We start from the raw sequence: 27,145 nt of genomic DNA, 5'->3' as shown, positions 1-27,145 counted from the left end.
AGTATAAATGTAAATATAAAAACCTTTCTCTCTTGTACTCAAGAAGATTATTTTCCCTATCGGAGGGTGACAAGTATATATGTTTGACAATATTGATAAATACCAGTTATCTTAATGTGTATCATACAGTATATTTGAAGTTATTCAAAAAAAGTGCGTTGACATTAAGAATTGATAAACACAGATTTATTGATGCACATAAATCCCATAAGTGAATCAATTATCAATGTTAACTTACAATTTTTAAGTAACTTAAAAATGTAGCACACGTTAGAAAAACCATATAAAATATTGACATATCATATTTAATTTCTAGGCGTGAAAGTCATTAAGTTGCACGTAAAAATGCACTGAAGAAAGTGTTCAACTATTGCGGTCCACTATGTATATACAGTAACTAGATCATCTACTAACGGGTATTGGTTCAAGTAGTACATGTTTGATTTTCCTTAAGGTCTCGAGTTCGAGTTTCGCGGATGAAAAAATATACCCGCTGGGAGAGTTAGCTCCACATACTTGTGGATGTTCCCGGTTTAGACAATATTGCCTCATGTGAGAAGATACACGTGGGAAACCCAAAAGAATGTAGATCCATCCAAATAAATTGACAGGGAAGCAGAACAAGGAATAAGTCCTCACCTATCAGCTTCTACTTTTTATACCTTCTATTCCCTTTGTGCCATAAGCTAGAACATAATTAAGATCTAAAGTTTCAAAGGGAAACAAAGAAATGAAACTTGGAGTTTCTTCTTGGAGCTTCTTCTTATGCACCCTACTTGTTTTTTTGGTAAGATCTAGCTTTTCTATTCAGTTGAATTATATCATATCTTTGTTGACTAATTTTATTTTCCTACAGATTTTGAAACTTGTGTCATATTCTTAACCTGTAGTAAAAACATTTACTTCATATATTTGTTTGAATAGAAGTTTTTGTCAAAGGATTTTGGTTCCTTTGTTTTCATGACACTTGATTAGAGGACATAGTTGCTTTTATGAAACAATTGTCCAACATATGTGACTTGATTTTTCAACTTTTCTCTCTCTGTCTCTTTGATGTTGCAGATTATACAAGACACTGGTGCTAGAAAGATTCAACTTAAGGAAGGGTCCTATGATTTGCAACACCTTACTACAAAGGGTCATGTACTTAATCATATTATGCAGGTTGAAGGTGGTGATCACGTAGAAATTAGTAAGAAACCTATCCCGAAAGATGATGATGACGATGACCATGATCGTAAAAAACTCAAAGGAAACCATGTAAAAGAAGATGACCATGATGACGATGAAGACGAGGATGATCATAAAAAAATGAAAGGGAAGCATGTGAAAAAATATGATGAACACATAAAGATAAAAGGAAAGGATGTGCATGCTAATAAGCCAAAATCTTCCATGGATCACAATCACATGGACCCTGAACTTAATGTGTTTTTCACACCAGCTGATTTAACTGTTGGGAAAACCATGCCTATCTATTTTGCAAAAAGAGATTCTTCAACATCTCCAAAGTTTCTTCCTAGGGAAGAAGCTGAGCAAATTCCTTTCTCAACAAGAAACTTACCCTCCCTTCTCAAATTCTTCTCTTTCTCAAAACATTCTGTCCAAGCCAAGGCCATGAAATATACACTCAAACAATGTGAATTTGAACCTATGGAAGGAGAGACCAAATTCTGTGCTACTTCCTTAGAATCTTTGCTTGATTTTGCTAGTAACATGTTTGGATCCAATTCACAATTCAAAGTTTTAACCACTACCCATCTCACAAACTCCACAAACCCTTTACAAAACTATACAATCAAAGAAATTAGAGAAATTTCAGTTCCAAACATAATAGGGTGTCACCCTATGCCTTACCCTTATGCAGTTTTCTATTGCCACAGCCAAAAAAGTGACACAAGTATGTATGAGGTGTTAGTGAAAGGCCAGAATGGAGGGCTAGTTCAAGCTGCAGCTATTTGCCACATGGATACATCTAAGTGGGACCCTGATCATGTGTCCTTTCAAGTTCTCAATGTTAAGCCTGGAACTTCTCCTGTGTGCCATTTCTTCCCTCCTGATAATCTAGCTTGGGTGCCTTTGCATCAGGCTCCATAATCTGTTATGTTTCTCTGTATAAAAACTATGCCAACAATGCTATTAGTTACTAGGAACTGCATCTTGGTGAAAAGCTATGTATCTATAGTTTGTAATAAAAATGTTGTTTTGGTGTGCCTAGAGTAATCTTTAATCTTGTGCTTATGCTCAGTTAATTAGTTGTAGATGAAGCTTCAAAGTTGCCAATGCCAATTATGGGGCACCAATGTAAAAAAGGCGGTCCAATGCACGAGATTTCCATCTAATGGGGTATGCGGAAGGTAGATGTAGATAACCACACCCTCACAAGTAAAAAGTTGCTTTCAAGATTTGAATCTATAAACTTCATGTAATAAGACGAGCAACCTTACCATAACACGAGAAAGAGATTTTTGTAACAGTTTTTTTTACACTTGAAATTCCCATCCATATTAACAAGAGCTAAAGACATCAGAGATAGATGTATAACTTTCAGTAAATTATCAATTACTCAACTTGATGCGATCATTTTGCTAGGTGTGATTCAAACACATGTTGAACTGCTATTCTTATTGCCAACCTCAGAACGTTACCATAGAGATGTCTCATAAATTATTTTTACATGACCATGTGTAGAAGGTGTCACTGATTACCTCTATTGAATTGCATTGCAGCATGGCCACAAATATAATAAAGCTGATTGCACTTTTAAAAACCATACCCATCCATCACAAAACAGTACCAAGATGAATCAGACAAAGATCACTTGTTCCCAACAGTATCTCATTCCTTGTCGCAAGCCAATCACATTTTGCCACATGAATAAAAGAATTTTTTTATAAAACAAATGTAACAAATTGGTTTGGGACATGGAATGAGACTCGATTAGGGACAGGTGATCTCTGTCCAGGTGAACCTTGGTATGAAGCTACATATGCCTCCTGGAAACACATCCATCAGACACAGCATGACAGTATCCATATAGCCCAACTAACCTTAGCATACCCGGTACAGAAAAACTCCTAAGGATCACAAAGCACATGGGTAAACCATATACAACTTCCTATTATTTGTATACCATGAGTATTGGTCAAGCCTCAAGCACTTGGCCATGTTATGTAACTAGATCTTCTGCTTAGTCAATTTGTGTGATATACATAACAAAAAAATTAACTATCACCAACAGAAAATAAGAAAAAATGAGGATTGTTTAACTAAGCACAGTAGTAACATCCCTTAGCACAAGGCTAGTACTTTTTTTTATTAAAAAAGCAGGTACTTAAATGTATATCAAATGTATAAAGCGGTTCAACCTAAGTACAATTGGCCTGAGAAATATAAGATTTTACACTAAAGAACATTAAAGCTACTGAGCAGCATCTTCAGAAAACCTGGTATCAAAAGCAGCTGATGGATGAGAAGGAGCTGAATTAGCAGCACCGGTTCCAGAGCCATGCTGCAATTCCATTACAAGCCATCGAACTGATTTACTCATCTGTTCCAACCGAACTGCACTGATTGGTGGAAGATCGGTCGTGGTAGCTTGTCCAGGCTTTCCAGCCGCATGCCCCGATGCCTCATCCACTAGACACTCTGATCCTATTCTTTGCTTCATAGACTCCACAAACTCCTCGGCTTGGTCACATACTATTTTAAATGACTCCCACTTCTGCTTGAAGTTTTCTAGAGCAGCATCAGTTGCCGTTGTCTTCTGAGCACCAGCATTTTGTTTGGTTTGTAGCACATTTGCCGCTGCCGAAACAAAATCTTGATAGGCATTATTTAGAGAATCAGCTACCCCCTCCATTGTGCCTGTTTATGAAAAAGCAAACATGGACTATGATTCTCTTAATTACAGATACTGCAAGCAATTAAGGCTATAGAACACTAAAAGCTCTCCCCCAATAAGAACCACAAATCCTAGACCAAATTGCAAAGCAAAAAATGAAATATTTGGTTAAATTTAAAGGCTTTGTAACTGCAAGTTCAGAAGAATCAACACAGATAAAATATCAACATTATATAATAAAAAAAAGTGAATATTTTCAATGGACCATAACCAAAGTACTTAGCCACATCATTACCAGAGACTGAAACCAAAGCTTAAAATATATAAGACCCAAAACAACAAAAATAAATTATAGGGGCTAAAACCAAAATTCGGAGATTTTCAGGGATGAAAATCAAATTTAAGACCAAAAAAGTATGCACGTGCAAAAAAATTACATTTTCTTCTCTGAATGCGTATAAGAGTGGAATAAATAAAGGCATCATCATCCAATGAAGTTTAGGTATTCATCTTCATCTAAACAATGAAAATCAGCTGCCAACAAAAAAATTTAATCTTTTCTACAATAGGCTCTTTGTTTTAATCAAAATATTAAGCTGATTTCAGAAAAAAAACACTTATAAGAACAACTTATGAAAAGAGCTTATAACATGGTTACAAGCTCTTTTCAACTTTTCAACTTATAAAATTACTAATAACCAAAGTTGATGCAATTACTGAATAGAAAGCAATGAATTTATAAAAAAAATTACAAGTCAGTGCATTAGAAATTCCCTTACAGTAAAAAATGATGAAAAATGAAAAGCAGAGTGAGGAAAAGCGTTACCTTTGTGAAATGAGAAAGAAGAAGATAAAGAAGATAGATCTGATAAGATTGATAGAATGAATTAAATCAATTAATTGATTTTCCAGATTAACGTGTTTTGTGTTTGGTATCAGGTACACCATTATCACTGCAAAACTGATGACCTGGCATTTCACCTATGGTCACTTCAACAAGGATACTTTGTCCAAAAAAATGAATATATTTCGGGCCAATCAGATTTATCCATATAATAAAAATCTAATGAGAACCGTTGCTTCCCATTTAACACATTTTTCATTCATAAATATGAATTACTTTATAATATTTAAATAATATTAGATAATGCATACATATACACATAATGTTTTATTTTTATTTATAATATTACTCATTTTAATTCCAAAAAATATTTTTACTTTTCCCATGATATTGATTTCATCATTCTATATTAGTACATATAGTTATTGAAGTGATAATTCAATTAGATAGAGAAATGAATATATTCCTTCCGTCCAACAATTTTGGTAAAATTAAAAAAGTTAAAGAAAATAAAATTTAATATAATAAATGATTTACTTATTAATTATAAATGAATATTAAACAGAACTCCATCAATGACTCATTGTTCAATCTTCTTATTAATGCATAAAATATTATATTTACTAACACTTTAGTTTGTATTTAGTTAATATAATATTTATGTAATGTTAGTATAAAAATTTATATGTAGTTAGTATTTTATTTACTTTTTATTTTTATTACTTTTTTGAAGATTAAATAATAATTAAATATAAATAATATATGATATATATATAAAATTTATATACTATTGATTCATTTTTTTTTTTTTTGCTTTTACTTAATTACTCAATCATACACATAACATATTATTTAAAGATATTTTATTTATTATTTTAACTTTAAAATAGAAAGTGTCCAAGACAATAGAGACACGTTTCTTATAACAAACATAAGTTTTGGTGATTACCATAAGACTAGATCAGTTTAGACACTTCACAATTCAAAGAGGTTCATATCGTAATTTTTATTTAATTATTTCATTACATAATTTAATGGGATATTGCTATTCAACTTTTTATATCATGTCCTAAAAAAATTTATCACCATATTCCTAACTAATCATATTCCACACAATAATATAAAAAACTATTTTCTACTTTTATGATTTTTTATAATTAGTTATCATTTTTAATTGGATTGTAACATAAAAAATGACATAATTAATCTCCATTCCAAAGAGAAAAAAAAAATTAGGGGGTAATGAACCCATAAAAATCTCTTACCCCTTCTTTCGGAGTAAGTACTAAGTACACTACATACAATGCATCTACCCTATTTAAAAAAAAACAGAAAATTGATTTATCATTTTATTAATTTTTAAATATTGTCCTATTATGAAATGAGTCATTGGTTGAGTTAGGAAGATCATGAGCGTTGATATATGACATTGGTATATAATGGATGGTGGTGATTATGTGATGATGAAAAACAACCCTAGCTATTTGCATGCAAATTATAAGGGCTATGAAAATCCCAAAAGAATTTGAGTAGACGTTTTCTGTTGGGTTCATTTCTCAATTTAAAAGATGAATTATAATCTTATTTAGTGCTATGTTTCTCCATTTCTCTCTTTTTACCACACTAATCCCTTGAAAAAAGAAGAATATAATGGGTAGAGATGAATCAAATGAAGAGAAAAAGAGAAAGTATTTCGCAAAAGAAGATGATATAGCCTCAACTTCAAACCCTACACAAAGACCTAGAATCACACGAAATATTAATTCTTCAAAACAACCAACCTCAAGTGTAGTTCTCCGACTAGGGCTCTTGCCCTCGTCCTCACGCTTTGATTTAAACTCATCACCACCACCATCACCACCATCACCACTACCACTTGATGTCAATCGATTATCACGTGTTGCTGTTGATCCTCCTACTCGCGTTCCTCGCAATCAAACTCAACCAACCCGCATAAGACATAGTGATGAAATCATCCCTCCACCATTCCCATGGGCTACAAACCGCCACGCCATGGTCCACACCCTCACCTACCTCGTTCATAATCAAATACAAACTATAGCCGGAGATGTCCAGTGTAAGAGATGCGGCCGCAATTTTGTGATCGAGTTTGATGTTAGGCAGAAATTCCTCGAAGTTAGTAACTTCATTGTGGAGAAGATGGATAACATGCATGATAGGGCTCCAGATATTTGGTTGAATCCAACACTCCCAAGTTGTAGATATTGTGGACAAGAAAATTGTGTGAAGCCTTTAATTACATACAAAAACAATAAGGGATCTATTAATTGGTTGTTTCTGTTGTTGGGTCAATGGCTTGGATTATGTACAATTGATCAGTTGAAATATTTTTGTAAACACACAAGGAATCATCGTACTGGTGCTAAAGACCGTGTTCTTTATGCCACTTATATTGAACTATGCAAACAAATCTACCCTCAAGGGCCATTTAGTCGTTAGTTTAGTGTATTATTCTCTATCATTTTTTCTATAGGTTCACCTATCCCCAACAATGTCCCATTTTCTGTCCTACGAATATTTTAAAAAACCCATTTCCTGTCCTACGAATATTTAAAAAAAAACAAAAGTATTCTGATTGACTTGGTATGGGACACCGTTTGGGATAAGTGATCCCTATCTTTATGTTTTAGCTTGTGATTCATTATATTTAGTTTATGCATTTTGATTTTCAATATTACAATAATCTAGTAGTTCTAGTAAATATTTTAGTAGTTGAATTTGGTTATTTTGATTTGAATAAAAAATTGTTTTTGTTTATAGTTTGTTTATTTGTATCAATCTGTTATATTTAAAATTGTTTTCTTATACTATAGACTAACAACTTGGTAGTTAAACCAACACTGTTGTCTCTTATTAGAGTGAAAGTCCATTTTCTTCCTGATTTTGGGTGGTTGGGAGAGATGGTCCAAGCATATATACATAATTGGTTTTATAAATATATAAACTTAATTGGATAATGCAAGTATGGATGTGTCCCTAACTCTATTGAAATATGTATCTTTTTCATTCACAAGATTCACAAACACAATATCTTACTAAAATAAATCAAATATGTATCATTTGAACGTGTTTGTTATCTAGCACAAAATAATTTCTCTTTCGCGCGCAAGCACACGCTGTGGGCCCAATTACAATTATTATAATCCCAGTCTAGTGTAGACAAAGCCAAAACCAGAATCTAAAATCATTTTAAACCAAACAGGAAATAAAAAAGAAAAGGAAAAAAAAAACGAAAATATGGGCATAGCATGTTGCAACGTTCATAACAACATCACGATGCTACTTCCTTCTTAGCACAGAGAGAAAGAAAGAGAGAGAGAATCATCGAACTAAATTGAATTCCCCGATTTGCCCTTCATGGAAGCTTTGATGGAACTGTGCGACTTAATTGCGTTGAATCCACCGCAATTCCACGATAAATTATCATGGATATGCGACAAATGCCCCTCGCCGGAGTATCTATCGGCGGGATCTCCCAGGGTTTCCCGTTCTCAACTCAACGCCGTCCTCGCCGTCGCTCGCTTCTTGTCCAAATCTCCCGATTCCGCCGATCTCCGTTCTAAATCGGTCGCACTCGAGTTCCTCCGTTCAATTCCTCATTCCTTCACTCAATCCTTCTGGCCTCAACCGTTTAACGCCGAATTTGTTTCTTCCTTCTTCGCTGATTTCCTTGGTTACATTTCCAAGGCCACCGAATCATCGTCAGTTTTCGCTGAAGAGGTTGCTGGATTCTCCGGCGAGGTAGTCTTATCCGCGATCGGGAACGGGAACGGCAACGAGCAACAACAGTCGCCGATAGCTAGAGCTTTTTTGATCGCGCTTTCGCAAAACTCGATTCCGATTTCATCTTCCGATGCTGATAAATTGGTGACGTGTTTAATCGAACAATTTGCGTTTCCGATCGCCGTTCCAGGCATGCCTTCGCCAGTTCACATTGACGTTTCTTCGTCTCAGAGCTCGCCTCTCAGTGTAAACCACCAATCTCAAATCATTGGCAGTCCTGTCAATGAAGCAATGAGCAATGTGTCTGGTTCTTCGAGCGGCGTGATGTCAAATGGAGGAAGCCATATGTGGAAGAGCAATGCTGATCAGTTGGCTCTGAATTTGGGTTTAAATGATGGCGCGGCTTCGTCTGGACCACAAGTTGCATCGTTTGAGGAAGAGTCTGTTGGAATGTTGGAAAAACAAGAAATAGCTTTTAAATTGATTGCTCACATTTTGGAAAAAGTGCAGATTGAACCTGCATTGTTGGAGCAGGTTAGGTTAATTGGGAAGAAGCAGATTCAGTCTATGTCCGCTTTTCTAAAGGTAAACTTGCTACATTGTTTTCCATGTCAAGTTGTCATGCTTAAGTGTATATTTTGGATCGATTAAAACATGATATGCCAAAGAAAGTACCACCGAACATGTTGCTGAAAGCTTAAAATGTCATAACTAAGTGTAAAATTAAATCTGTGCCACGAAAAATTAAGTGCATAGAAGGACCAATGCAGTGACATTTTTAAACTTTCAGAGACTTATTTAGTGACAATTTTTTGTGGAGGGCAACTTGGTGGCGTTTACTCATTGTGATGGAAAGTAGTTAAAAGTTACTAATTTAGATGTTCAGGGCGAGGCTTGTTTTAACTCTTCATAGTTCTCGCAGATAAGGAAGAGGGATTGGCATGAGCAGGGGTCACTTCTAAAAGCCAGAATCAATACCAAATTGTCAGTTTATAAAGCTGCAGTGAGACTGAAAATCAAGAGCCTCGCAGCACTGGATTCTTCTGATCCGAAATCTGTCAAGAGATTGGTTTATGAAGCAGTTGCAGTATTGATAGATGCTGCAGAGGCATGCTTACTATCTGTATGGCGAAGGTCGAGGATGTGTGAAGAGCTTTTCAGTTCCTTGCTTATGGGGGTAGCACAAATTGCTATCTCCCGTGGAGGTCAGCCGTTGCGCATTTTGCTAATTCGCCTAAAACCAATTGTTCTCAACGTTTGTGCTCAGGTGTTTGTTTACTTTTCAAATTTGTATTTCTGTTGACATCCAATTTTCTTTTCAAACGTATATTCCAATTTACGTTCAAGATCATGCAATTTGCTATTTTTTTGTATTTTCAAAATGTTATTGTAACAGGCTGATACATGGAGTAGCAACCAAGGGGCAATGTTTGAGAGTGTCACAAAGGCTAGCTGTAAGGTTATCGAATCCTGCTGGACTAATGAGCGGGCTCCCGTCGAAACATACATCATGGGATTGGCAACAAGCATACGTGAACGAAATGATTACGAAGAACAGGTTCATATTCTAATTTCACATAATCATTAAGCAAAAAATGACAATAAATAAGAATAAATATAACGTTGTACTGCTGCCTTTTCACATTCTTACATTGCTAATGTATAAAATGATTATGTCTATATATTCAGATAAACACATTGATTTGGCATTTCATACATGCCCACATATTTTCTGGTGTTCACTGTTCATGTGTCTTCTGAAAATTCATGTTTGTTCGGTCGCTTTACTTTACTAATTGCATTATTCATTATATACATCGATACAGTTGGTACACTTCCCCGTTTTATCACCATCATATCTTGTGGTCCAAAAATATCTGCATCTTCTTAAACATGTTAATGTTAGGTTACCTATTTGTACTTTAACTCATTGGTTGCCTATGGAATATTGTTGAGATCAGGATAACCAAGAGAAACCAGTTCCATATGTACAGCTTAATGTTATACGTCTGTTTGCTGAACTGAGCGCTGCAGTCAACAAGGCTGAACTGGTAGACACAATATTACCACTTTTTATTGAAAGCTTAGAAGAGGGTGACGCTTCAACTCCTAGTTTATTGAGACTCCGGGTAAGGAACTTTGTCTTCAGAGCATGTATTGTGAAATTGATGTGAAGTTCTGTAAATTTATTTCATGGCCCTCTATTTTGATCAATAATTTTTCACCCTTTAGCTGCTATGGCATGAATCTTACAGTGTTTTGTTGCAACCAATACAGCTTCTTGATGCTGTGTCTCGAATGGCCAGTTTAGGTTTTGAGAAGTCTTACCGTGAGACAGTGGTTTTGATGACTAGAAGTTACTTGAGTAAACTTTCCAGTGTGGCATCAGCTGAAAGCAAAACTGAGGCACCCGAAGCCACTACAGAGCGAGTTGAAGTATGTAGTATATCTTAAAATGTCAATAACACATGTTAGACTTGATTTGTTTGGTGGTATACAATATCAAGTGAATGCTCACTAGTTCAATTACATTCTAGACTCTACCTGCAGGATTTCTACTCATAGCTAGTGGCCTTACCAGTGATAAACTGCGTTCAGATTATCGCCACCGATTGCTTTCCCTGTGCTCAGATGTAGGTTTAGCTGCTGAGTCTAAAAGTGGAAGGTATACCTTTTTCCTATGCTGAGCTCATGACATGGCAATATAATACTGCATGAAATATTGTGGAGAGTTTGGGAAGGTTTTACTTCAATTTAATTTCCTAGATTAATCATATTTTCTCAAGATTTCACTTTCGATGCTTATTTGCTACAGGAGTGGAGCAGATTTCCTGGGTCCTCTGCTCCCTTCAGTGGCGGCAGTATGTTCTGATTTTGGTCCTACATTAAATGTGGAGCCATCACTTTTAAAACTGTTTCGAAACCTTTGGTTCTATGTTGCGCTTTTCGGCCTAGCACCTCCAGTACAGAAGACTCAGGTTACCACAAAGGCAGTTTCTAGTACACTGAACAGCGTGGGAAGCATTGGTAAAACTGCCCTTCAAGCTGTAAATGGACCGTATATGTGGAATATAGAGTGGTCTTCTGCTGTACAGCGTATTGCTCAGGGGACTCCTCCACTAGTAAGTTGATTAAAAAAGATTTCCCGAAGTCCTAGTTAAACATTTCCATTAGTGTCTTTTTGCTATTTATGATTATTGTTTATACAATATCAATAGTAAATCTGTTATTAAGTTATAGTTATTCATGATTCGCCGCTGTCTGGAGAGATCATGGTACCATTTAACTATCTGGGATCTTCTCTTCCTTATTTTTTCAATAATAAGTTGATTTGAATAATGTTAACTAGATTGCTATGATGTGCTTATGGTCAATCTTGTCATGGCTGGGCTTGTTTGGTATACACTTTTTTTTGTGATGAATTTGAGCAAGAATGGAATTGCTTGGCGTGAGATTGTGACATAACCATTATTGCTCCACTGTTGTTTAATTCTTTTTGTTTCATACTTGGAATCAATTTAGAATGGAATCATCAATGTAAGAACACCAAACTAGCAATATTTATTATAGCTTGCTAGGAATGACTGTTCTCACCTCTCTTCGAGGGAATAAGGATTCCTTCTGTGAAACTGAGGCCCAGAATGAAATAATCATTGCATGCCTTCCTTCTACCCAAATAAAGAATTATTATTATTGTGGAATTGAGGCTCCATGTACCAAATGTGCTCAAGGTTAAACTTTGTTAGGTGTGTGTAGCATTGTAAAAATATTGCCTATTTGTTATTACATTTCCTTTGTTGTCCAATGCTTTAGCAGAGGTATCCACCTTAGCTTACTGCCTTGGCAATATGTTAGGTCAACACCTGCATACTTTGGTTGAATAGGTTGGCATAGGGATCTGAACTAAGTAGATCTTGAAGACCTTATTTTGAAGCATGCCATGATTGTTAGGATGCAAATATTGAAATAACAACTAGAACATAATTTAAGTCATGATTTTTTTTCTTTTTTCAAAGCCCAAAATATAAAATGGCGGCCCAATGATGAGGCTCCAACCTGGTGAGGTCTTAGGAGGATAAATACAACCTTATCCTTGCAAGCAGAGAGACTATTTTCAGGACTTGAACCCGTGACTTCCAAGGTCACAAGGCAAGCAACCTCACTGTTGCGCCAAGGTGAGGGGAAAGTGGGAAACCAATGGGAGATACACATAGCTCCATGAACTCAATTAAATCGAAATATAGACAGCCACACAGGTAATGGTGGATATGCCATGTTATAGGTGTGGAGTTAGTGAAGAAGGAAAAGCGAGAAAGACAGCTAACCATAATTAGATAAATATATGACTGATATTCACGATGTGTTACAGTAACCTAACCTAATACTCCATTTAATACTAATAATTAGGCCAAGTAGTTGTAGTCTTGCACTACTGTGACCCTAATGTCTTAACAAACCTAAGTTTTTTGCGGTGATTTTCTAGATTTTTATTAATCCAATAGCTTTATCTTTTACCCCACTGAATTTAGTTTTTACAGTATATTGGCTTGAAGGTTTTTTTATACCTCTCTGTTTCTGCTCAGGTCGTGAGCTCTGTGAAATGGCTTGAGGATGAGTTAGAATTAAATGCTCTGCACAACCCAGGTAGTGGCCGAGGAAGTGGCAATGAGAAAGCTGCTCTTGCTCAGAAAGCTGCTCTGTCTGCCGCTTTAGGAGGGAAAGTTGATGTTCCAGCAATGACCACAATTTCAGGTCTACCACATTTAGTTGATATTTATTTTCATTATTTTATAGTCATCGCCATCTTCACATTCTTAGAGAGGTGCTGCATCTCGTGTTGGGCATGTAACATATCCTTCACTTGTATCTCCTCTCCATGTCAGACACATTACTGTTTGAAATATTGCATTGTAAACATCAGATGATTTTTTATGCTCTTTAACGTCTCTAAAACATGTATGTACATGGCTTGACATGTCTTAGGCATTTGCCGGAAAACTTGTTCATAACCTTGTACCATTGACAAGCATCGAGATAAATGATTATTTCTAATATGACAGGTGTTTTGTCATTAACTTGATATCATATGCATGAAGTTAGCCATTAAATATAACCTTTCATTGCTGAGGTCATTGATTTTATTTTTAATCAATTTCATGTGTTGGTTAAGATATACACCATAGTTCTTTATCTACACTAACACACCGACAATTGTTCATAGCTTCTTTCTGTTGACAAGAAATCCCTTGTTTTCTATATTTATTTGAAGTTCTCATGTCTCATGTTTGTGGTCATGGACTCGGTTAAATTTGCATATCTCTTCTGACTTGACTAATTGGAAGTTGTATAATGTGATTTATAGTTTTCTGTTTGGGCCCCTTTGCCCTTCTTAACTCCTATATTCATTTTATACCACACCAATCTATTGTAACTGTTGGGATGATTTGTGCTTGTTTGTTTTGAAGGTGTGAAGGCTACTTATCTTCTTGCTGTAGCTTTTCTTGAGATCATCCGCTTCAGCAGCAATGGTGGAATCTTAAATGGTGGAACTGCTATGGATGCTGCTAGAAGTGCCTTCACTTGTGCCTTTGAATATCTCAAGACTCCCAATCTAATGCCCGCCGTCTTCCAATGTTTAACAGCAATTGTCCACAGGGCCTTCGAAACAGCTGTTTCTTGGCTGGTAGGCTGTAGTTTAACAAAGGTTTTCATTTTGCTATAGTTTTGATCAAAGCTTGAGCTGAATGGGAACAGATTCAACTAACTTAGTTGTGTTTAACCTGATGATACTCCCATTTATGAGCATTTAGGCAAGCCACTAAGCCTCAACTAAGGAGCAGGGGCATGTTTGCTTAGTGCTAAGCAGTTATTATCTAAATGTGAGCTAGTCCCTTAAAAATTTTGAGCTAGTAACTTAATAAACAGCATATTCTGTCAAAGATTCATTTACTATTTCCCCAAAAGCTTAAGGTTGTAGGAAAAAATCTTAATCTTTTTTCCTGAATCCCTATGTAGCTTATTTAATAAAAAATAATAGTTTGTGAAACAGTTACATTTATTTGCTTTATTATTACTTAATATGTATCTGCATCCATTGATCTTTACGTCCAAAATTAATCTGTATATGTATATTGACAAATGCAATGGTTTCATGATTATGGATGGGATTGTATTACTATTATTATATGGTGATCTAATCTAGATTAGGCTTATGTGACTTAATGGTTATGTTTAGCTGACTTATTAGTGTTCTCTTTTATGTGTTTGTACATGTCTTTCTCTTTGTTAGAGGCTGATTTGTATGATGTAATTTGTCTCTCTGCTCCATATCAACATGATTGACTGGTCTGGCTTCAGGAAGATCGAGTATCAGAAATAGGCCATGAAGCTGAGGCCCGAGATTCAATACTTACTATGCATGCTTGTTTTCTAATCAAAAGCCTGTCCCAAAGGGAAGATCATATAAGAGATATCTCAGAGAACTTGTTGCCACAAATTAGAGATAGGTTTCCACAGGTACATTTTTAACTGTGTATGATATAAATATGTGTATGTATTATTTGCCTAATGTGTCTTCTGATTTTTTTCTTTAATTGTCGATCATATTTAAGTAACTTGGGTCAATCATACAACACTTTTGAGAAATCATGGGGGATGTAAACCATGGATTCAAGTGGGGTGGATGAAATGGTAGAGTGCATCGTCCTATGTGATAGAAAGGTACTACAGAAGAATAAGAAGGAATTTTACCGTACAACTATAAGACCTGTAATGTTACATGGAATTGAATGTTGGGCTGTAAAATGTTACTATGAGAATAAAGTCAATGTAACGTAGATGAGAATGTTGTGTTGGATGAGTAGACACACTAGACAAGATAGGATTAGGAATGGATGCATTAGGAATATGGTTTGTGCATGTTTGGAGGAGACCGCTAGAAGACTCAGTAAGGAGAATAGATCAAATGGAAGTTAGAGTAATTTCTAGAGGCAGCGGGAGACCAAGAAAAATTACAAGCGAAACGATTAGGAAAGATGTAGAAATTAATGCTTTGTCAATGAACATAATTTATGACAGAGCATTATGACATCGTTCGGTGTGTAGTAGACCACACCTGATGGGACTAAAGCTTGGTTGTTGCTGTTGTCAAACATATTTAAGATTAAAAATATGACTTTTCAGGTTTTATGGGATACTTCCTGCTTAGACTTGTTGCTATTTTCATTTAATGACGACTCCTCGTCTGCTGTCATCAATGATCCTACTTGGACAGCAACAGTCCGTTCCTTGCATCAAAGAATTGTTCGGGAATGGATTGTTAAAGCTCTTTCAAGTTCTCCATGCACTAGTCAGGGCCTTCTTCAGGTGACTTGATCCGTTTCATCGATTAGAATCAATATTTAAGTTTCTGTAATTTCTTAGAAAAAATATTTGTAAATTAATGTGCAAGATCCTATTCTATGCATGTGGCATGAGTAAAATGCTGGATAATGTTTTTTCCTCTGGGGGTGGGCATCATTGTTGCACCAGAAAACAAAATATAGGAAGTTTCATACTATAAGACAACTCCAATGGTTTGGATATTTCAACCTGTCATAAAAATGACAGAATTACTGGGAGAGTTACCGGTGTTGTATTCGATATCTATACCTGTACTCATATCCATGCACCATAGATCATAAGTATAACCTGCATATGGTTGTGCTACTGGTCCTAATTGAGTTGCATTCTGAAATTGGTTCCAAAATGTGGTGGGCACATTAGTTTTATTGTGCCTTGATTCTTTCCATTATATTTTATATAAGGTTTATTGTCAAATATTTTTCCCCTAGTAAATCCCAAGTCTTTCTCTGAACTTCTCTGTGTATATTTCATGTCAGGATAAACTTTGTAAAGCAAACACAGGGCAAAGGGCACAGCCCACAATTGATATTGTTTTCCTTTTATCTGAGATACGCATTGGCTCTGGGAAAAATGACTGGCCAATACAAACAGCAAATATTCCAGCAGTCATGGCTGCAGCAGCTGCAGCTTCAGGTGCAAACTTAAAAGCATCAGAATCTTTTAATTTAGAAGTTATTAGTTCTGGTAACTGCAATCAAGCTGCAGCAACAGTTAAGTGCAACCACGCCGGAGAAATAGCTGGCATGAGAAGGTTGTATAACAGCATTGGTGGTTTTCAATCCGGCGCTACACCTGGTTTTGGGCTTGGAGTTGGGCTTCAAAGAATTATATCTGGAGCTTTTCCTCAACAGCCTCAATCTGATGATGACTCATTCAACGGAATGTTGCTTAATAAGTTTGTGCGTTTACTTCAACAGTTTGTCAACATAGCAGAGAAAGGTGGGGAGGTGGTCAGGTCTGAATTTCGGGATACTTGCTCTCAGGCTACAGTGCTTCTTTTATCAAATTTGGTATACATGTCTTATTTGTACTTAGATGACAATAGTTAGAACTCTTTGGCAATCTATGTTCCTGTACCTTTATCTGAGTTATGTTTTTCTTATTGGCAAGAGTTCCGGATCCAAGTCGAATGTGGAGGGCTTCTCACAACTTCTTCGACTTCTTTGCTGGTGTCCTGCTTATATTTCCACCCATGATGCAATGGAAACTGGTGTTTTCATATGGACTTGGTTGGTTTCTGCTGCACCTCAGCTTGGATCTCTTGTCCTTGCAGAGCTTGTTGATGCATGGTTATGGACAATTGACACCAAGCGTGGTCTTTTTGCATCTGAAGTAAGATATTGTGGGCCTGCTGCCAAACTAAGGCCTCACCTGTCCCCTGGCGAACCTGAAGTGCAGCCTGGGGTTAATCCTGTTGAACAGATAATTGCTCATCGACTATGGCTTGGATTTCTCATTGATCGCTTTGAGGTTAGAAGTTTCTCATCTTATTTGTTAACATATGTTTTCTCCTTTTATCACTTGTTTATCTAAACATTAAAATGATTGCTGTGTTGACTGTATGCCCATTTTGACCATTAGTGTCCATACTGTGTTTTTATATTCCCTATTGTGCCCAAAAATATAAGTAATTCATGAATTTCTTGTATATATATATAGGAAGTGACTCAAGTTAGAAAAATTATTAGTATGAGAAATGAAAATAATTAATATGAACCATTAGATCTAATTCGAACAGTCGATATTAAAAGGTAAATGCACATGACTTTTTTTAAAATGATCATGTGACCATTAACTAACTTTTAATCTTAAACATTTACGTATGGTTCTATAATCCAGATTTATTGTTCTCACAGTTTTTATATGAGAACTGTTTCAGTCCCGATATATATATGCTTTTGCTCAACTTGTTATTAGGTCAATTGTTTTGTTTCAGTTATTTTATGTGGATTTTTCAATTCAGGAATCTATTCATGAATCATCGCTTATTTAAATCGATATTCAGTTCCCGGTTGCGGTTATATGGGATATTTTGTTTTTATGGTATTAATTTGCCACCAAATGTTAATTGCTATTGTTTTTATGCTGATGATCCGATTGATTAATTAATACTGATTTTGTTAACATTCAATATCTTGATACACATCATAAGCACCATAATGAACTAAGATTGATGTGCTTGAAGAAGGTATTGTCTTGTTGCTTACTTCCATTAAATATTATTATTGTATCTAGTTTCAACCTTAAGAATTTCAAATTACTTAACTAGTTGTATATTTTTGTTCCCTGGATAATTACTTAATTTTTTTAGGTTCCCTGTATAATTACTTATCTTGTCTTCTGTAGGCGATTCGGCACCAAAGTGTGGAGCAACTCTTTCTTCTTGGTAGGATGTTGCAGGGGACAACAAAGATCCCCTGGAACTTTTCACGCCATCCTGCAGCCTCAGGCACTTTTTTCACTCTCACGCTTCTAGGTCTAAAGTACTGCTCATGCCAGTTTCAGGGCAATCTGCAAAAATTTCAAAAAGGGCTTCAACTGCTGGAAGATCGGATTTATCGGTGAACATGAGTGTCTCTTACAGTTTATTTTTGGCATTCTTGGTGCATTTATCCTAAATTGTTTGTTTTCTTTACTTGTGTGTAAAGTAGTGCTGCCAATATCACTTTGTTTAATATTAATTGTTGCTAAATATGTGTCATTTGATGTTCTACATGAGCATCCTTTTTTTCTAGAACTTCGTATAATTCATGAAAGGTTACATACTACATTCCTTGTTCAATTTCTGTTTCTCACAAGGTTTTTATTATTCGGCACAACGGTAAAGTTACCTGCCTTGACCTAGAGGTCATGGGTTCCAATCCTGGAAGCAACCTTTTCGCTTGTGAGGGTAGGACTGTGTAAATCTATCATTCCCAGACCACACTAGGTGAGATCCTCGTGCACTAGGCCATTTTTTACTTTGGCGGCCTGAAAGGTTTTTTTGAAAACTGCTTTTTTAGATGGTCAAATTTTGCCAGCATGTCAATATGCTTCTAAGGGCTTAAGCGGGGATGAGTTTGAATTTGGAAATGGGTGAAATCACATGTTGACCAACTGTGCTCAACCCAGTCTCCGAATCTGCCACAAATCTTTTATGCCAAATCTCAGCGTGTTCTGATTATGTTCCCTGGTTTTAAACATCATTGATTTCTCACTTCCTTTCTCTTTTAATTCTAACAATAAAATGTTTTGAAACTTGTTGTGTTTATAAATTTATGGTCAATTCATGTTGAATGCTTTGTCTGTTAATTCTATTTTCAGAAACCTACGAAGATGATCAAAATACAGAGTGAATCTTCTGTTTTCTGTCTTTTCTATTTTCTATGGAACAACAGAAGATCCAAGCCTTATAACAACTACAAAGAATATATATCCCTCTTAATACTGTTTAATCTATTCTTTACTACAATTGAAGTTGCATCTGTTGGAGGTTGATTAGTTTGCTAAATGTGTGGGTGCACGGGGAATCTGTTATAGCTGCAAAGGACTTGTCTTGTTTTTCAAATTAGCTTTTCCTTGATTTCTTAGGCCTTCTAACAATGTTTCCACAGCATGCTTCTCAATCTTTTCATTGCAAGTTTTGATAGAGCAATTAGTTTCTTTGGAGGATATCTATCCAAATTGGATTTATTATGTTCACCTTTTTTGAATTAATCGAAAATGTCATTTGGTGCATTTGCAGGGCTTCTCTGGGTTGGTTTGCTCATTATCCTGAATGGTATGACACTGCCTATACGAATTTTTCTCAGTGTGAGGCCCAGTCTGTTTCTCTTTGTGTTCAATACCTTTCAAATGTGAAAGGAGATGCTGTTCAACTTGGTTCCAAAGGAAATGGACAAGAAAATGGAAACACTTTGGCTGATGTGGTAATAATTCTTTGCCCGACATTGTCATCTGCTTTGCACTGTGGGTTTTGGAACATTATTTGCTCACTTTAAACTTTTCCAAGGGACTAGAAAACTATTTTGTGCATTTATCCTAACATTTATGCATACAGAATGATCACCACCATCCTGTTTGGGGTCAAATGGAGAACTATGCCATTGACAGAGAAAAACGGAAGCAGCTACTTTTAATGCTGTGCCAACATGAGGCTGATAGACTTGAGGTTTGGGCACAACCGACCAACACAAAGTAAATATATCTGTTTTTGACCACTGGAATTTTGTTATATCTTTGGTTTTTTTCTTTCCTTGTTTTTAAGATATTTGGTATGTACTTTCAGGGAAAGTGTTTCGCGACCCAAGTATAGCTCAGATAAATGGACAGAATTTGCTAGGACTGCTTTCGCTGTTGATCCTAGGATTGCGTTATCCTTGGCTTCAAGGTTCCCGACCAATGCATTTTTGAAGACTGAAGTAACTCAGCTGGTTCAGGTATGTTTTCTTACAATATTGTGAACTAGAAGTCCTAATCAGTTGATTGTCTGCAAAGTAGGAATTGATGTAATAAGTCAAAACTTAAATGTTTTGAGCAACAATTGCTCCTTTAATATTTGATGTTGGACAGTGGAATGTGATTTGCAAATTTGTAATTGCGAGAGGAGCATATAGTGTGGTGTGAAGTGCAAACAGTTCCTGCAGGAATAGTTTTTTTATAGTTTTGATAGGCATAAGGGAAAATTCAATGTGAGACAAGGCATCTAAAGTTTTAAAAGAGAGGTATGGGTAGGTAGGGTATGCAGTACACTAGCATATTAAATATTTGATGCGTTAGGGGTATAGTTAGTCCTTAAGCTATATGGGTTCCTGATATGTTTCAAAATATTATTTGTGGTGCCGTTAATATAATTTTTTATAACCAAGGGTATGCTGTTAATACAGTTAGTCATTGATATTTTTTTTTGGTATAACAAAGGGTATCACCTCACCATATGGGTAAGGAACTAATCCCTTTCTACGTGTGTGGCTGTCCCTCCCAACAAGTGTCGCTCCCAGGAATCGAATCCTTAACCTTTTGTCTATCTGGGGATCCAATAGACCTTACACAACTAGACCAATATCTTTTCTCTCACCCACTGAAATTATCAAACAGATTAAGCATGGCAGCTTGTCTCTCACCCACTGAAATTATCAAACATAAACATTCGCAGTCTGAGCATTATTTCAAAAGAAACGCAAAATAAGGGAAACTTGGACATTAAAACCTAACCCAGTAATACCCATAGTTGTATAACTTTGACTGGTAGCTGATTCACGTCACCCCAGTCAGCAGTCTGACTTCTGGATTATCGTTCAAACCGGAAAACCTGGACAACAAATAAAACAAAATGCCGTATAAAAAAGCACTCTACATCCATAATAGAAAATGTACTTCTTTATTTTAAGAAAAAGTTGATTTACATTATATTTTTTGGCAAAAATCTATTTGTTTGTGTAAAAGTTATACGTATTGAAATTTCTTTGAAATTATAATATTTTATATTATTGTAGTTTGTACAATTATAATAGTAGATTATTTTTTACCTAATTTTTTAGTAATTATTTATCCTGAGTATATTTTGGTCATTGTAATTAGATGTCAATCCATGTAAAGTGGCTTATTTATTTGGTCATCTGATATTCAGATTTTTCATTTTTCCATTCTAGTTGGTATCAGAGCCTATTCCCATGTTGGGCCACCAGTATATTTCCATTCTAACAAACTTCTGAGTGCTAGGGGATGTTAAATGTTCAAGTCTCACATAGGTTGAGTAAATGAGCAAAGAACCATTTATAACAGTCCAACTTAGATGGGTCATATCTTCTGTCATGTCAGATTATAATTTTGTTATATATTTAAAATTATAAATTTGAATAGCAGATTTACTCTTGTGTTGTGCTATTTCCCCCATTTCTGTGATCTAAGCTGTTCTCCCTCATGACTCCTGCATATATTATCTGGCAAAAAATGACATAATAGCTTGTCTTTGCAGGCACATATACTGGATGTGCGCAACATACCAGAAGCATTATCTTACTTCATCACTCCCAAGGCGGTTGATGATAATTCAGTGCTTTTGCAACAATTGCCTCATTGGGCTCCTTGTTCTATTACACAAGCTCTAGAGTTCCTTACGCCTGCATACAAGGGACATCCACGGGTCATGGCGTATGTTTTAAGGGTTCTAGAATCCTATCCCCCTGAAAGAGTGACTTTTTTCATGCCGCAGCTGGTGCAATCTTTGCGACATGATGACGGGGTTAGATATCTACTGAAATTTGAGTTCATGATTTCCCCACTTAGCATGAAAGTCCTCAAACTGTGTGTCACTTAAAACCTGATTCTACATTTTTTACCTTTCACCATTTAACACCTACAACAACAACAATAACCAAGCCTTAATCCATTAGGTGGGGTTGGCTACTTAGACCGAATGACGCCATAATGCTACCATAAATCATGTTCATTGATATTTAACACCTAAAGCATAACATAAATCAGACTTCTGTTTCAAGTTACACAATGACATTCTTAAAATTTTGAGAAGTCTATTGAGAAAAGATGTTTTGCACCATAATCTCACTAGTCTTGTGGGAATTTTGTGTGTTATCTCTCCAATTTTATATACTCACTAAATATTTTGACATCTAAATTTAATTTCGTCCCCAAATCAAAATCCTACTTTGACTCATATTTGTAAAATGAGCTTTTCTTAACCCTCTTTGAATTTATTCTCCAATAAGTGAAGTAAAAGAGTAGATAACTTTATGCCAACATATGACCTTATTTATAGTGAATTTCAACTTGTTTTTGCTTGATAATAACCAGTTCAATATTTTATTTTTTTCAGAAATTAGTAGAAGGTTATTTGCTTAGAGCTGCTCAAAGAAGTGATATATTTGCCCATATTCTTATCTGGCACCTACAGGTATAACTTGTGATTGTCAATTGTCATTATTTCTTTTATGAAAGTTATTCTTATTTCACTTAATTATGTTGTGCACATTATTTTTATATATAGTTGATTATTTGTAACCTCACTTCTTTGTTATAAGTTCTTTGTTTTTTATTTAGCAAGTTGTTAAGCAGTGGGTTTCTTTTGGGCAGGGTGAGACTGTACCTGAGCCAGGAAAAGATCCCAATAGTGGGAAGGTATGATAACAGCAAGCTTCTTTGTATCCTGTATAGTTATTGCTATCATATACTGATGAAACATCATGAGTTCCAAACTAAAATCGGCATCAAGTGCTAGATCTATGCTAGTCCTGTACATCATTTAGACAATGTTTAATATTTACTGATCACTGAAACCAGATGCACTGGTTTCAATCATTAGTGCTGCTATAACATCAATAGCAGTAGTATTAATAATAATTATTATTACGATGTTGATACTTTGTCTCCATTGATAAATTTAATTTGAGTTATGTTGATATTATTGATTCTCTGACAAATTTTGCTTAAGAAATATTAGTCCCTCGATCCTTCTATACCATTTCATGTGTTTAATTTGACTTTTCATAAAGTTGAAGCACACCTTTCCTTTCTCTGATTAAAAACACATAATTTAATGCATCAAATCAAGTATTGTCAAAACTATCCTCAATGTTTTTTAATTTGAAAATAAATGAGAGTGAGAGTAATTGAGGAAAGTATAAACTTGGCATATTGACTCTTAAAGTGACAGGCATTTTGGGACTGCCCAGTATGGAAATTTAAAATATGAAACTTGCGGATCATTATTATAGTTTCAGGCTTATTAACTATGAAGTTACTATAATCAGATTACATTTAGTTCGTCAGAGTAGAAACATTTTTCTGGTTTTGCCTAAAATCTTTCAAGTTGACACTCAACTTTGTAGCACTGCTTTGTGAAGATGTAGAATATATTCAATGTAATCCTTTGTTTTTGTTAGAATTTGTTTTGTTTTTCCACATCATAGTTAATTTTGGTATTTGTTTGCGCTTTATTTCAGAATGGTTCATTTCTAGAACTTCTGCCAGCTGTAAGGCAACGAATAATTGATGGTTTTAGTCCAAAGGCACTTGATATATTTAAAAGAGAGTTTGATTTCTTCGACAAAGTTACTTCCATATCTGGCGTACTATATCCACTCCCTAAGGAAGAACGCCGAGCTGGTATCCGAAGGTATTAAGCAGATGCCTGTGGCATGCTCCTTATTTTGAACTAGTCAAATTTAAAATAGAACTTGACTAATGAATTTATCATCTTTGATAGGGAATTGGAGAAAATTGAACTGGAGGGTGATGACCTTTATCTGCCGACAGCTCCTAGCAAGCTTGTTAAGGGTATTATAGTGGATAGTGGTATTCCCTTACAATCAGCTGCAAAAGTCCCAATTTTGATAGCATTTAATGTAGCTGATCGAGATGGGGACCAAAACGATATAAAGCCACAAGGTTGCATTTTCAAGGTTAGCTGGTCTGTATTTATGATGATATCCTTCGCAGACTCAAAACTCAAGCATTGGTGTTTATAATTGAGTTTTTATCCTGCCGACACAACAGCAATACATTGTGTTATAGGCTTAAACGAACATAACAAAATAGCTTTCTTTTTTTAATACAATGTGTGCTCTGGTTACCCATACACTGAAGTTTATTTTCTTGCATTGTTGTCAGCTGTGCTTAGTCTGTTTTCTTATCATTCTTGGATTAACTGAGTTATCTTCATTCAAGGTTGGAGATGACTGTAGACAAGATGTTCTTGCCCTTCAAGTAATTGCACTTCTTAGAGATATATTTGAAGCTGTCGGCTTAAATCTTTATCTATTTCCTTATGGTGTTCTGCCTACTGGTCCTGAGAGAGGTATAATAGAGGTGAGTTTATTGCTAATATACTGAAGCATCCTGAATGTTTTGTGGCACTAACTAATTCAAATAAAGTAAAAGTATGGTCATAGATCAGAATGGGTGGTATACCGATCCAGCAATAACTGCAGCCATGTTTGTTCTTGGAAGTGTATTTCCGAGGGGTATGTTTGTTTTCGATGATTGATATTTTACAATGTAAGTGATGGTAATCACATGGTGTTCAAACTCTCAAGTTAGCTCCTGAACTCTTGCGAGTTTAATATCTTGGAACACAAAATTGAGTTATGCGTAAAGTCTCTATTTCAAACCTGTATGCGCGGTCTTGGCCTGAAATGCACACTTTTAGTTGCTATTGTTTGGTACTTGAGATGAAATACCTATGTTCTTCATTATGTGTTGGGTTTATTTTTTATGTATTTTATTATTATTATTGCTCTGCTTTATTAATCTACAAAATAGGAAGTCCTGAGCTAAGTATATAATATAATAGTAGGGTCCAGTTTGAGTTGTGTTTTTTACTTGATTACTTTAATTTGCTTTGTAATGGAGCTGAAATGTGAAATATTAATTAGGGATGTACTGTTTAATTATGTTTGATTCTTAAGGTATATCTTCTGAATAATCAGATTTAGTGGAGCACCTGTATTAAGTTGGGGAGGATTAGCTTCAGGGGGCTAAATAATTGGGGGTCAATTTTGAATTTGTCAATTTTCCAATTGCAGTTCATCCTCATATATTGTTTGGCACATTATTTTGATCAATAATTTTTAAGAGATTAAACGTAGAAGATTCTTTTATCAATAGCTTTTTTTAAATTATCTCCATTTTTGGTCTTGTAGTTTCGTTAGTTTTTTTTTAAATAATCGTTAATAAGTTTAAGCAGCTAACTGTTCCGGATCAGTATTAGGAACTATAGTCATGTTTTGTTATTTCTTATATCCTATATTGAATAACTACTTTGTGCATTCATAATTCATATTTTACATTTTTCAGGTTGTGCCTAATACACGTAGTAGAAGCCAAATGGGGGAGACAACTGATGGAGGTTTGTTGGAGATATTTCAGCAAGATTTTGGTCCTGTTGGAACTGCCAGTTTTGAGGCTGCACGTCAGAACTTCATCGTCAGCAGTGCTGGTTATGCCGTTGCTAGCCTTTTGCTTCAACCAAAGGATAGGCACAATGGAAACCTTCTCTTTGACAGGTAAGATCTTTGTCTTTCTTTGTCAACAAATCTAAATATAATTGCTCGCGGAATTGATTTTAGCTGAGTTTCTTCTGCAATATTTAAAATCTCTTTCTGTGCCCCCTTAATTGAATTCTTCTGTGATCTTCAGTTCCTCTCCTCCCTTTGCTTTTTGCCCCTACCACAAACATGTAAGTTGTTGGTCCAATAAATTCTTCACTAATTAATATGTATGCTGATGCAGTGCTGGGAGGCTTGTTCATATTGACTTCGGTTTCATCCTAGAAACTTCTCCTGGTAATAATATGCGTTTCGAAAGTGCACATTTTAAGCTGAGCCATGAGATGACACAATTATTAGATCCATCTGGTGTTATGAAGAGTGAGACATGGAGCCAATTTTTAAGGTAGTGATGGAATTTCTCTTTTCTTTCCTACCCATTCCATATTATAAAAAACTAAGTGTTTATGACTGGTTATTTGTACATCTAGTTTGTGCGTGAAGGGGTACCTAGCGGCTCGTCGTCATATGGATGGTATAATCACCATTGTGGCTTTAATGCTTGATAGTGGGTTACCTTGCTTCAGCAGGGGTGACCCAATCGGCAATCTTCGGAAGAGATTTCATCCGGAGATGAGTGAGCGTGAAGCAGCCAATTTCATGACGCACGTGTGTAAAGATGCTTACAATAAGTGGAGTACTGCCGGCTATGACTTGATACAGTACCTGCAGCAAGGCATCGAGAAGTGAGAGGTAATATAGAATTGACCTGACTGTACATGGTTGCTTGTAATTTTAATCATTGTTTTATTACGATTTTGTGACGAATTTTCACGGCTATAGTTATTGAGGGAGTAGTATAAATGGCAGATGAATATTTAAAAGCTGTGTATTGTTATTTTTGTGGGTTCATCATGCTGTAGAAATACAGCTATATAATGTTGTTTATTAGTGGCAAGTGCAATTCATTCCATTAATGGGTACAAGACCCCTCATCCTCTTCTTTCTACAACTTGTGGCAAATTTGGTGAAATAAAAGAAGGGATTGCTAATTTGAAGAATGCTATTCTTCCATAATTGTGTTACCAAAATTACCTAGTTCAACAAATGGTGGGTTTTGGATCCTTTTCAAAACCAGAATGCTCCCAGTTCAAATCATTTAATTGTTGTTGGTTTAGGCTTGAGGATAAAGCAAAAAGGAAGTAAAAAACAAGTTGTTGAGAATGACAGAGGACATAAACTTCACTTGCAGCCAAACATAATTTGCAGTGTGATGTTAACATATTTTCGGGTAAATGTTTTTTATATTATCAGCGAATAATTCAT

General features: G+C 35.5%; 4 protein-coding genes across 4 annotated transcripts; 3 read left to right on the top strand and 1 right to left on the bottom strand.

Moving 5' to 3' along the window:
• On the top strand, positions 610 to 2,247 carry LOC109344026 (BURP domain-containing protein BNM2A-like). The gene is made up of 2 exons (XM_019582606.1): positions 610 to 787; positions 1,063 to 2,247. The coding sequence occupies exons 1-2, from the start codon at positions 731 to 733 to the stop codon at positions 2,095 to 2,097; spliced, it is 1,092 nt and encodes a 363-aa protein (XP_019438151.1). The 5' UTR covers positions 610 to 730; the 3' UTR covers positions 2,098 to 2,247.
• Positions 3,246 to 4,824, bottom strand: LOC109344025 (mediator of RNA polymerase II transcription subunit 32-like). The gene is made up of 2 exons (XM_019582605.1): positions 4,671 to 4,824; positions 3,246 to 3,867 (listed from the first exon to the last, which is right to left on the bottom strand). Exon 2 carries the CDS (start codon positions 3,860 to 3,862, stop codon positions 3,422 to 3,424), a length of 441 nt encoding a protein of 146 aa, XP_019438150.1. The 5' UTR covers positions 3,863 to 3,867; positions 4,671 to 4,824; the 3' UTR covers positions 3,246 to 3,421.
• Positions 6,339 to 7,148, top strand: LOC109342464. The gene has a single exon (XM_019580445.1). The coding sequence runs from the start codon at positions 6,339 to 6,341 to the stop codon at positions 7,146 to 7,148; it is 810 nt and encodes a 269-aa protein (XP_019435990.1).
• On the top strand, positions 7,931 to 26,816 carry LOC109344024 (phosphatidylinositol 4-kinase alpha 1-like). Its single transcript, XM_019582604.1, has 26 exons — positions 7,931 to 9,017; positions 9,355 to 9,699; positions 9,829 to 9,990; positions 10,394 to 10,561; positions 10,710 to 10,868; positions 10,970 to 11,097; positions 11,248 to 11,554; positions 13,016 to 13,184; positions 13,898 to 14,115; positions 14,790 to 14,948; positions 15,615 to 15,797; positions 16,313 to 16,846; positions 16,947 to 17,306; positions 18,183 to 18,397; positions 19,561 to 19,744; positions 19,876 to 20,012; positions 20,104 to 20,254; positions 21,793 to 22,059; positions 22,651 to 22,728; positions 22,908 to 22,952; positions 23,777 to 23,949; positions 24,040 to 24,235; positions 24,501 to 24,641; positions 25,629 to 25,837; positions 26,064 to 26,225; positions 26,311 to 26,816. Exons 1-26 carry the CDS (start codon positions 8,067 to 8,069, stop codon positions 26,567 to 26,569), a joined length of 6,060 nt encoding a protein of 2,019 aa, XP_019438149.1. The 5' UTR covers positions 7,931 to 8,066; the 3' UTR covers positions 26,570 to 26,816.

The sequence above is a fragment of the Lupinus angustifolius genome, chromosome LG03 (assembly GCF_001865875.1).
Source record: "Lupinus angustifolius cultivar Tanjil chromosome LG03, LupAngTanjil_v1.0, whole genome shotgun sequence".
In the NCBI taxonomy this organism is placed as follows: domain Eukaryota; kingdom Viridiplantae; phylum Streptophyta; class Magnoliopsida; order Fabales; family Fabaceae; genus Lupinus; species Lupinus angustifolius.
The sequence above is the reverse complement of the archived record's forward strand: the minus strand, read 5'-3'. Positions and strand labels throughout refer to the sequence as shown.